General features: G+C 37.7%; 2 protein-coding genes across 2 annotated transcripts; both read left to right on the top strand.

Annotated features, from left to right (window-relative positions):
- Positions 1-450: 450 nt before the first annotated feature.
- On the top strand, positions 451-1,530 carry LOC123314017 (cell division control protein 2 homolog 3-like). The gene has a single exon (XM_044899129.1). It carries the CDS (start codon positions 451-453, stop codon positions 1,528-1,530), a length of 1,080 nt encoding a protein of 359 aa, XP_044755064.1.
- On the top strand, positions 1,530-2,522 carry LOC123313536. The gene is made up of 2 exons (XM_044898460.1): positions 1,530-1,534; positions 1,627-2,522. Exon 2 carries the CDS (start codon positions 1,649-1,651, stop codon positions 2,414-2,416), a length of 768 nt encoding a protein of 255 aa, XP_044754395.1. The 5' UTR covers positions 1,530-1,534; positions 1,627-1,648; the 3' UTR covers positions 2,417-2,522.
- Positions 2,523-12,948: the final 10,426 nt, after the last annotated feature.

The raw sequence follows: 12,948 nt of genomic DNA, 5'->3' as shown, positions 1-12,948 counted from the left end.
TCCGATACCATGTGGGAGATAAAGTTCTACGCCGGGACCGTCCTTTATCCTCTGCCGTTGACAGTTTCGCCGCCAAGTTGGCTCCGAAGTTTTCCGGTCCGTTCACCGTTGTTAAAGTCGTTTCACCTGTCGTCTATGACCTGAAAGATACAGAGGGTAGAAAAATCACTAACATACACATTAAAGATTTAAAACCATTTCATGCATAATAATATTATTGACATGATCCGTTAACCGTTCTATAGAAATAACCTCTGAAAGGAGGAAATCCGTTATTTTTTTTTTTGTTACCGAATATATATTATTTTTCCGTTACCGAATATACATATGTATATAATTTTTCCGTTACCGATTATATTATTATTTTCCGTTTACATGTTGATCTGAATAACTGTAGTTGCTCGGCCAACCAGGACCAGTGTTCCGTAAGACAAAAGGTGTCTAGTTAACATGTTTCAGATGGAACATTTACACCTGGGGGAGATCTTGGGAGAAGGCAGCTTTGGGCGTGTCTATAGAGGCCAACGACACGGCCAAGCAGTGGCGGTGAAAAGGACTATGTTGACTCACCACGCCATCCAGGAAGTCGACATACTCAGGTCCCTAGAACATACAAATATAATACCCCTGCAAGAGGCCATCATAGAGGGAGACTACCTTTTTATGGTAATGCCTCTGTGCGACGAGGACCTAAATGCCTTCCTGCGTCGAGAAGGGCCGAGGAACCAGCCGTCTCGGTTCTTCCGCGTGATGCGGCAGTTAGCAGCAGCCGTGACGGAGTGTCATCGTCGGCAAATAGTACACCGAGACATCAAGCCAGCCAATATCTTACGCCGCCGGTGCCGATTCCTGCTGGCAGATTTTGGGTTGGCCGAAACACTTACCACCACCCGACCCCTGCTCACCGAGCCAGCAGGAACCATGGTGTACTGGGCACCGGAACAGCGCAGGCTAGAGCCGTATGACACGTCCGTCGACCTGTGGGCGTTGGGGTTAGTGGCCGTAGAGGTGGCGACCGGATTACCGTGCCGTCAGGGTGAGGAGGAACAGCATTGGGCCTCATCCCTGGACGACAAATACCGTGCGGAGATGGAGCGGTTGAGATTCCCCGTCCGATGGTATATCGAAGGTTTGCTCCAGGATAACCCGTCCCACCGGAGACCTGCTGCACAGTGGGAGTGGCCTGGAACCGATACCGTCCTGTTAGTTGAAACCGTAGCTCAGCCACCCCCACTGATACCGGTGTCCACACTGAGACCAGCACCACTTCCACCAATTGCTCCGTTAACGCCACCACCCCAACTGTCTCCCGTCCCACAGGAACCGCCAGCACCAGGGAAGACACTGATTTTGCCGTCAAGACTAGCATCCAAAATCCAGGCTCAACCGAACCCCCGTCTGTGGTCACCCAGTCTTCGGACTGAGGTCATCGCCCTGATACCAACCACCGTCAAGGGCAGACGCCGGCTCCGGCTGAAGCTCAGGTTTCCCTCCGGCACTGCCCACCGTCTCTGGGTGCCAGTGGATTGAAACCGTAAGACTTATCTTCCTGAAAAAAAAAAAAAAGATAAATTTCACCGTATAGAAATGAAAACACCAGGTAATAATGATCTTACCTCTTTTCAGAATACCGTCTGACGACTGCAACATGAGCGACTCAGACTTTCTGGAACGACTGGACGAGGAGCTGGGTCTTGTCGAGCCATTAAAAGACCAGGAACCGGAATCTCCTCCCCGTCCTGTGCCGTTGCCGTTGGGGGCACTCAAAGCATTTGGTCGCCCCAAACCAAACACCTCTTCCGCTGTCACTGACCGTTCCACATCATCACCCAGGAAGCAGGAACTACAACAGGCGGCTGTTCCGACTCAGAGGCAGAATGCAATGGAAATAGACATTCCAGCTGAAAAGAGAAATAAGCAAGATAAACGTTATTTCATAAACAAGGGGAAGATTTCCAAACAACCGGATAATCGTCAACATGACATCCATCGACACAACAACCGTCCAGCTCAAATAACAACCAAGATTCCAGCCAGAGTACGTACAGTTGGCACAATGGGGCCCAATGTCTACTTAGAGCTTCGCCCTAATATGTGTTGGAGATGTGGCCAAGGGGAGCACAGTCGAGCACACTGCACCGGTACCCCGATTCTCTTCTGCAGCAGTTGCGGCCTGCTAGGTACATTAACCAGAAATTGTACTTGTCAGTCTCATCACCGTCAACGCGAGGCTGCCGTCCAATGTGATATCCCCAGCGCATCCACCCAATCCGAACCGCCCCGGAAGAAATCGAACAAGTTCCGCATGCCAACCAGTAGGGAGTTAGCCCTCCGTGCCTGTCCAAGATGTCGAGAACTCCGTGAGGCCAAGGACAATAGCAAGGAGAAATCACGTACAACTGAAGCCCGTCACTAACTTAGTTATAACCGATTACACCGTAACAATTCCGTTCAAATTCCGTACAGGCACCACCGTTGACCGAAATACCGTATCTACAGATTTTCATCCGTTCAGCATGCAATTATAAACCAAACCTGTTAAAACTGTCCGAAAAATCTGTTATTTATGTAAGGAATACCAATAAAGGATACTGTTTCACATTACAACTGAGTATATCCGTCTATTAATCCAATAGATCTAACCAATTTCTGTCCTGAACCGAATCGAAATTACTGTACCGTCAATTTAACACTGTTTACCTGAAGAAAACACCGTCTACCTGAAAACAGAGTACAGAGAAAAACCGTTCCAAGAAGAAAAGTTGACCACGAGGAACGATGAAGATCGGAGAGTTTATTGTTAGAAATTACCCACCTGCAAGTCTCATACCGGATCCGAGAGTCTCAGCGTCCGTACAGCCGGGTCACACCAGTCCATTGAGCCCCCACGTCGAGCTGTTGGAGGCTTTCCACCTGTCGCAGCTCCCACGATTCCTGGGTAACCTACAAAACCACGATGGAATTCAAACACCCGCCAAACACAGTTAAATTAGGTACTCACCGGAGGGATGAAGCATGGCACGCTTCCGACCCGCGATGAAGATGAATTTCCACATGGAGAAAGAAGATTTTCCACTATAATAATTGAACATCCACGCACGGAACGCTGAACAAAATTCTTTGACAAGATGGCGGAGACCTGCGCCGAAATGACTGACGCTGACGTTTCTGCGTGCGCATTGGAACTACCATTCCAACCATAGAGAAGATAAGTACTATCGAATACAGCTATTGTAAACTGGTCACGAGTATATAGGTGGCGCGCGCGAAAGTAAGGTCATTATTTCTAGGGGTAGATAGAGTCGTGAAATTAAACTCACTATTTCATCGTAAGTTAATTTCTTCCGAGATGGAGGGGGTGTGATGAACCCCAGTTTTCTGAGGAAAATTGGAGTTCATCTTAGTGCATTTCTTTCGTTTTAGATTTCCGTCTTTGAAAATATTTTAATTCTCGAATATTCCGTACGTTCATTCCGACAGGCAGAGTAAATGTAAAAAACCGCTTATCTGTATTTCACGTTGTTTTTCTTACATGCCGCTGAAGATTTCGACGTTTTTCATCTGTTGATATGCGATAAACCGGAGCTGACGACGTTTTTCATTCTTGTCGCATTCTGGAATTTTCAGATTTTTGCCGTGAGAGGGGATATGCCTATAAAGGCAGATTTTCCCCCGCGACGGTCACTTTTCGACTTTTCGACTGTTACTTCAGTTCTTCGGCTGACTTTTGAATTTTACTTCAGTGCTTTCCTTTCGCTTGAGTACATTTCGCTTTCTAACGTGGTTTCTAACTTCTGTTATAAATTCAGTTGATTTTCCGTATTACTTTCGCCGTTGAAGATAATCATTTTGTGATATTTGCATCAGTGCTTAGAGTTAAGTTTTTTTTCTTTTAAATCCTTTGAGTTTCGAGTGCTTGAAACAAAGGAGGTAGGTCCCCGTCTGTACCGTTCAGTTTCTTTGTTAGACCTACGCCGTTACTTCTTTAACTTTGACACTGCTGTACTGTATCGTTTCCTGTTGTATTTTATCGTTCTTTACCCTGTCCGCGTTCCGCGTCATAAGTGTTAAATCCGAAATCTCTTCTTTTCTGTCAATCATGGTGTGCTATAACCCTTGGGGCAGAGAATAAGAGATACCGCACGTAGTCAGTGAGATCCCGTAGTTGCGTTAAAAATAGACATTTTCTTCGCTGTCAATCATGGTGTGCTACAACCCTTGGGGCAGCGAATAAAAGTCTCGAACAGGTCCGCCCTAGCCCTTGGGGTACTGAAGGGAAAGTTCCGTCAACCCCCTTGTCCGCGTTCCGCGTCATAAGTGTTAAATCCGAAATCTCTTCTTTTCTGTCAATCATGGCGTGCTATAACCCTTGGGGCAGAGAATAAGAGATACCGCACGTAGTCAGTGAAATCCCGTAGTTGCGTTAAAAATAGACATTTTCTTCGCTGTCAGTCATGGCGTGCTACAACCCTTGGGGCAGCGAATAAAAGTCTCGAACAGACCCGCCCTTATTGTGTTTCATTCCCGGAGAAATACAACTACACACCGATACCGTATAGCAAGTCCTTAGCATTCGTCAGTTCTGGTTGGCGCATTTTTATTGAACCGTTAATTTTTCACTACACCCGGTATAAATTTCATAAAGTGCTCGTGACCGGATAAGATTTCCCGAATGTATTTTCACTTATAGAATCACTCATATCTCACATATCTCCCTTGTACATATAACTAGTTTCCGAAGGTGTGAATAAACTTTTACATAATTCGATTTTGACTTCTTCGTTGTCGCTACTACCCTAGACAACACCGAGCTCTGTCTCTGGCTAGCAGCTACCCTGGTAGGTTTGCTATTCTTCCTATTGAAAAGAATAGCTGGCGCTAGTTATATATCCGAGAACGATGAACTTCGTTGGAAGATCGCAGGAAGTGCAATCTCAGCATCGTCTCATTTTCCAAGAACTAAGAAAGTGTACCGAGGTTATAAATTATAATTTTATTATCATTGAATCAGTTCTGACATAACTTTCACTGTATAAACGTATTGTACGAAATATAGCTTTTTAAAAAACGCTTTTCCTGCCTTAATAAATATAACTGGCGCAGTCGACGGAGTTTCACGGAGTTTTCATTGTGAAAAACTTTAAGAGTTCTACCCTCTTTTTGGTGAAACGAGAACCTACCCACAGCAGTTACAGTCAAAAATCCATCTAGGAGGAAGAAGATTATGCAGTTGTGGATAATCATAACAAGGTGGTGAGCGTATTTTTATTCATTGATGTCAGACTCCTCTAATCCTAGTATTGATTCTGTAGCGGAAACCAATTCTGAATTAGAGACAGATTTGTTAGAATTATTTAATAATCTTTCACTTAATAGTAATAATAAAACTTTGAATATGCCTAACGCACCTGAAAACTTTGATATCAAAAATTTAAGCATCATTCCCGATTTCGATGGGAATCCGAATAAATTACATAGGTTCATTCAAGCTTCGGAAGCAATTTTAAATCACTATTTTGATGTTGAAAATCAAAATAACTTCCAAAATGTGTTGATATTGAATGGTATTTTGAATAAGCTTCACGGCAAAGCGGAAGAAGTTGTCGCAATTCATGGAGCTACCAGTAATTGGAACGACATAAAAAATTCACTTTTATTACATTTCGGTGATCAACGAGATGAGAATTGTCTTAATCAGGATCTAGTTAATCTGAGGCAAAATTTCGGAGAATCTCCTCATGACTTCTATGAAAAAGTAATTACATTATTAAATACAATTTGTAATTATATTGATTTGAAATGTGAAGTTGGATTTAGAGCAAGTAAAAGAGATTTTTTCCAAAAACAAGCTTTAAAAACCTTTTTAGCCGGTTTAAGAGATCCTTTGGGTCCTATTATTAGGGCTATGAGGCCTAATTCTTTATCTCAAGCACTACAATTCATAATTGAAGAAGACAATATAAAACATTGCCAAAAATCTAATCAAACGGTAATCAATAATTCCAGAAAATTCATGAATTATAGTAATCACAGAAATAATTCAAATAATTTTTCAAAATTTCGTCAAAACTTTTCCACAATGGTACCCATCGAACGACAAAATTTTGTTACGAATCAGCAATTTCCTAGCAGACCCATTACTATTCAAAGAAATATAAGTTATAAAGAGCCGAAATTTTTCAGTAACGCTCAAGTTTTCGGAAAGCAGCAACAACCTGCACCTACTCCAATGAGTATATCTACTAATCATACTAAACAGAGAACTCAACCAATGAGTACCTCAACAAATAATAGATATTTTACAAACAGGCAAAATCAATCCTTTCCTCAGAAACCAAATTTTATAAGTGAAGAGCTTTTTAATACCGAGTATCATAATAATCCTCACAGCTCTAATGAAGAATTCAAAAATGACGAAATTGCTGAAGATTACGAGCAAAATTTTCGGAACGTTCAATTTCAGACCCACAGCACATAATAGAATTTCATGTTTCTAATGATAAACGAGAATTACCTTATATTGAAATTAAAAATCCCCCTCTTAAATTACTAATCGATACAGGATCAACAAAATCTTTTATTAATCCAGATTTAGCTAAAAAATATTATTCAAATTTCATATTCAAAGAACCATTCACTGTCTCAACAGTCCATCAAACCTCTCATCATGAATTTTGTGCCAATATTCCTATATTTGCTGAGTTTAATAGACATAATGAAAATTTCAAATTCTATCTATTCAAGTTTCATAATATTTATGACGGTTTAATTGGATTAGATAATCTAAAACTATTGAATGCGTCTCTTGATTTTCATAGTTCTAAGCTCAACACTCCTTTTTCAACAATGCCAATAAAATATCAAGAATCAGCAAATAAAGCTCCATTCAAAATTAAAATTGATGCGAATTCTAGAATCATTGCTAAAATTCCAATCAAACACCTATCTGGTGACGTGATAATACCGAAACAAATCATTCAATCTTGTGAAATTTCTGAGATTGTAACTTGTTCTAAAAATGGCCTAGCAAACGTGGAAATTTGTAATGAAACCAACGAAGATGTTATCCTCATTTTAAATAAACCGATTGAATCAATTTCTATACAGAATAATTTCGAAATCTTTCAAATGGAAACTAATAATAATTCAGAATATATAAACGTAGAAGAATTAATCAGAACCAATCATATGAATGAAGAAGAAAAATTTCATATTCTAAAATTATGTCGAAAATATCCAGATATCTTTAAGTTAGAGAATCAACCCCTTTCTTTTTCAAATCAGATAAAACACTCTATTAAAACTAAAGACGATATCCCTGTCTACACAAAATCTTATAGATATCCTTTTATTCATAAAGAGGAAGTTAAAAATCAAATAAATTCTATGTTAGAACAAGGTATTATCAGACCCAGCCAGTCACCTTGGTCATCGCCGATTTGGGTAGTACCAAAAAAAGCTGATGCATCTGGTAAACAAAAATGGAGAGTTGTCATAGATTTCCGAAAACTCAGTGAGAAGACTATTGACGATAAATATCCTATACCTAATATAAATGATGTTCTTGATAAAATCGGCAAATGTCAATATTTTACAACACTAGATTTAGCTAGCGGATTTCACCAAATAGAGATGGATCCTGCTGATATTCCTAAAACAGCTTTCAATGTAGAGAATGGCCACTACGAATTTCTACGTATGCCATTCGGATTAAAAAATGCGGGTTCTACCTTTCAAAGGGTAGTGGATAACGTACTCAGAGGACTTGAGAATTGTTTAGTCTATCTAGATGACATAATTGTCTTTTCAACATCATTACAAGAACATATTGTTAATCTTTCAAAAGTTTTCAAAAGGCTCAGAGAGGCCAATTTCAAAATTCAGTTAGATAAATCTGAATTTCTAAAAAAGGAAGTAGCTTATTTGGGGCATATTGTAACAACAGATGGAGTCAAACCAAATCCAGACAAAATTCAAGCTATCAAAAATTACCCAATACCTAAAACAACAAAAGAAATTAAAGGATTTTTAGGGTTATTAGGATATTATAGAAAATTTATCCGTGACTTCGCGAGAATTACCAAACCTTTAACAGCCTGTTTAAAAAAAGGTGCAAAAATCGAGCACACCACATCGTTTATCAACTGTTTTGAATACTGTAAAAATTTATTAATGAACGAACCTATTCTGCAATATCCGGACTTTTCAAAAGAATTCATTATAACTACAGACGCTAGTAATTTTGCCATTGGTGCAGTCCTATCACAAGGAAAAATTGGTAACGATAAGCCTGTCGCATATGCATCAAGAACTCTCAATGATAATGAGCAAAATTACAGTACAATTGAAAAGGAATTACTCTCTATCGTTTGGACAACTAAATACTTTAGACCTTACATTTTTGGCAGAAAATTTAAAATCGTAACAGATCATAAACCATTACAATGGCTTATGTCACTTGAGGAGCCTAATAGTAAGCTTTTAAGATGGAGATTAAAACTCGAGGAATTTGATTTCGAAATTGTTTACAAAAAAGGTAGTTCTAACACAAATGCAGATGCTCTATCGAGAGTCGAGATTCACAACAAAGATTTTTTCGATTATATGGAGAAATTTAATAAAGAATTTTCCGAGAAAAATACGAATAACGATAACGAGTCGATGATTGTTAATTTGGAAGAAGCAGACGTTGAGGAAATATCATTCGAGAAATTCGAGAAGCTTTTTAATGAAAATGAAATATATTATTGTTCAACTGTGACCGAAAAAATTGGCAATTTATTTGATGCTCCGGAATCCGACTCCCTTGCTCATTGTGTATCTGAAGATTTTTATATGAATAAGGGAATTGCACTTGATTTCAAAGAAAAATTCGGTAAAGTTCAAGAACTCAAATCTCAGAATAAAAGAACTGGAGAAGTGGCTAAAATTTCACACAACAAAAGAAAAATTTATTACTTAATAACTAAGGAATTCTATTACCATAAACCACGATATGAAACAGTATTCGAATCACTTTCCAATCTCAAAGAATTGTGTCAAAAAGACAATGTTAAATCCTTAGCATTACCAAAAATTTCGTGTGGTTTGGATGGACTAGAGTGGAGAAAAATATTCAGCATGATCAACTATATTTTTGCAAATTCCACCATAAATATTAACATTTATTACTTATCTCAAGACGATTTAATCAATTCCAAGAATATTGAAAATCAGTATGAATCGGATGGTAATACTATACATTTCAATCACGAAAATCCAATTCAAGAAGTCCCCATTTCTGAGAAAATTTTAAATATTTTTGACAATCAAATAGTTTTTGAATTTGTTTTTCATTCCCCGGCGGAGGTTAGAATAAAAAGAATTTTTTCGAGCAAACAAAGAATTTTTGTTCAAATATCTACTAACGATTTAAAAAAGGAAATTATTGACTTTTTCAAAACATACTTAAGACCTAATATTCTTTACGCTTTGTATTTCACAAAAGATAACTATTATGAAGAAATATGCGAAATTCTCAGGAAAACATTTAAACAATCCGCTTTCAAATTATTGAAGTGCAATGAAATCTTAGAAGATGTGGAAGAAAAAGACGAGCAGGTTAGAATTATTAAAAGTATGCATGAGGGAAAAACAAACCACAGAGGAATTTCTGAAACTGTTTCTAGAGTAAAGAGAACATATTATTGGCCTGGTATCCAAAATGATGTAACGGAATATATTAATAATTGCGAATTATGTCAAATTAATAAATATGATAGAGACCCTCCAAATCAAAAATTAATGCTTACACCCACGCCATGTAAACCCTTCGAAATTGTGCACATTGACACTTTTCAAGCACAAAACAAAAAATTTCTTACAATTGTCGATGCCTTTTCGAAATACGCCCAAGCATATCCATCAATTTCTCTTACAGCTATAGAAATAGTAAAATCTCTGGTAATTTTCATGACGCATCACGGTTCACCGTCAACAGTAGTGATGGATAATGGAACAGAGTTCAAAAATAGTATTGTATCTGAATTTCTTGAACTACACCAAATTTCTCCTCATTATATCACAGTAAATAATTCACAATCCAATGGTATCATCGAAAGATTTCATTCTACTATATTAGAACATTTGAGAATTTTAAAAAGTAAAAACAATGATTCATCAAATATTGAAGACTTAATGCCCTACGCAATATTTGGATATAATAATTCTATTCATTCCTTTACAAAGCAGAAACCTATTGACATAATTAACGGCCATTTAAATAGTAAGGATCCCCTCAATATAGATGTAAACAAAGCCATTATTAATAACTATGTAGAAAACCATAAACAAAAAACTAGAGAAATTTACAAAAGACTGAATGAACTGATGGGGGAGAGGAAGCAGAACATCATAGAAAAGCAAAATCAAAATAGACATGATCCTTTAACGTATAAACCTGGTACTATCGCGTACAGAAAAATTAAATCCAACATGAGAAATAAGCTTTCTCCAAAGTTTTCGAAAGAGAAAGTACTACGTAATCAGAAAATTAAGATAGAAAGTGATAAGAAAATTTTGCATAAACAAAACCTCAAAAAACCTAAAACTGAATCTAAGAAACTTTTTCAGGCTAATCCTAATGATTCTGGTGACAGCACAGGACATTCAAATAATAAATCTGAAGGACAATCCGGGAGTCCTTCCAATTCTCCTAGGGAAAGCGAAAGTTAGAAGCAAATTTCACAGATTCATACATTACTATGACCTTCAACCCATCGCCACACAGTTAAGATATTTAGAATTTCATTATAAGACAGTATCTAGTACTATTTTAAATACTTCAAGCTCCGTGTTTCGTACAGAATTGGAAAATCATAAAATGTTTTATGAATATCAATTAAGCTCAGCAAAACAAAAATTGAAAAGTTTGATACCAATGGGAAGATCAAAAAGAGGAATTATTGATGGATTGGGAACCATAATAAAAAGTATTACTGGTAATTTAGATGCAAATGACGCATTGCATTATGAATCGGCATTAAAAGAACTTCAAAATAATCAGAAGGATATTATGTTCAATTTAAATGCAGGTATTTCATTAACCGGTGAAGTAATCGAAAATTTCAATAAAACTATTTCTGTCCTCAGAAATAATCAAAAAACAATTGCTTCCCAACTTGAAGGAATTTCAGGAAAATTTAATCAATTAAGTGATAACTTTTATATGTATATTCAGATTAAAAATCTCATGGACCAAATCGGAATATCTATCAATATTATTATAGAATTAATCGATGAAATTGAAAATGCCATTAGTTTTTCCAGACTCGGAATATTGCATCATAGCATTATTAAATTTTCCGAATTATATTCAATTATCAATAAAACAAAAAATTTATATGGCTCAAGTAATCTGATATTCGTCGACGAGAGAGAATATCACAGATTTTATGAATTGATAAATGTAGATGCATATTTCGTTGAATTCAGAATTGTTTTCGTTCTTCATTTTCCTATTGTACACCCCGAATCTTTTTCTCATTACCATCTATTTTCAATCCCAACTATAAACAACACTATTATTATTCCCAAAAATACCTATCTGACAAGCAATGAAAAATGGTATCAATACGCCTCTTCGCCTTGTATTGATTTACACCCACTATATTACTGCGAAGACGACAAACTCAATAATGGGTCAGAAGTAGAAGATTGCCTGTTCCAGCTACTGCAACTCCAAAAATCCACTGGTTCCTGCCAAAATCACCCTGTGGAAACTAGCAAGAACGTTGTCCAGAAGATTGGTAATGGAAGATTCATCATGTTAGCTCCAACTGGGATGAAAATTCGCACAGTATGCAGAAGAACCGACGTCAGCACATTGAAGGGAAACTTCCTGCTAAATGTACCAAAAGGATGTCATTTCGAAAACTCTCAAGAAAAATTCTATAACGACAAGGAAATCTTGGAGGGAGAACCAATGTACCTTCCTCAAATTGCTGCCGAGTTGAATGCAACAACCCTAACTGCATTCAAAATAAAACTAGAAGATTTTTCATTGGACCAAATACACAAATTGAAGAAGAAACAAGAGGAAATTCAACCCTTAATGGAAAAGCAAAAAAGTACCAAATCATTGCATGAAGTCCTGATAATTATCATTTATTTGCTATTTTTCATAATTATCTCCTATTTTGGATCGAGGAAAATTAAGTTGTGGCTAAGATCCAGGGTTCCAAGAAATCAAACAGAAACAGAAGAATTCCAACCACGAGCAGTTCCACGAAATCAACCAGAGAGAGAAGAATCCCAAGCTAGAGCAGTTCCATTCTTCACTACGTAGGCACCTTTCTGAGGATGGAGGAGTTATATATCCGAGAACGATGAACTTCGTTGGAAGATCGCAGGAAGTGCAATCTCAGCATCGTCTCATTTTCCAAGAACTAAGAAAGTGTACCGAGGTTATAAATTATAATTTTATTATCATTGAATCAGTTCTGACATAACTTTCACTGTATAAACGTATTGTACGAAATATAGCTTTTTAAAAAACGCTTTTCCTGCCTTAATAAATATAACTCGCTCGAGATTAAGGCTTCTCCGAGAAACGCACGTTACAAGAGGTCCAAGTACCGATCCTTGAGGCACTCCCGCTTCCAATTGTCTGGTTTGAGAGGTTGCTTCATCTATCTTCACATAAAAGTTTCTATTCCTCAGATAGTTCCTTATAATCTTGCATAGCTTGGTCGAATATTCTGCTTTTTTCATCTTGTAGATAAGGCCTTCGTGCCATACTCTATCAAAAGCTCTCTCGATATCCATCAGAACTAATCATGTGGCCTGTTTGGTCTGCATTCCTTCGGTGACGTATTCTATGAGCCGTAGCAATTGGAGTTCAGTCGAATGTTCTCGTCGAAATCCAAATTGTTCGGGTGGAATTATCTTCAACATTTCTGTTTCCTCATT

Source organism: Coccinella septempunctata, chromosome 5 (genome assembly GCF_907165205.1).
Source record: "Coccinella septempunctata chromosome 5, icCocSept1.1, whole genome shotgun sequence".
Lineage (NCBI taxonomy): Eukaryota > Metazoa > Arthropoda > Insecta > Coleoptera > Coccinellidae > Coccinella > Coccinella septempunctata.
Note: the sequence above shows the minus strand (reverse complement) of the source record. Positions and strands in the feature narration are given on the sequence as shown.

Bases quoted from the DNA above. Each gene is read 5' to 3' on its own strand.
- LOC123314017 (XM_044899129.1), top strand. From the start codon at position 451: ATGTTTCAGATGGAACATTTACACCTGGGGGAGATCTTGGGAGAAGGC.
- LOC123313536 (XM_044898460.1), top strand. From the start codon at position 1,649: ATGAGCGACTCAGACTTTCTGGAACGACTGGACGAGGAGCTGGGTCTT.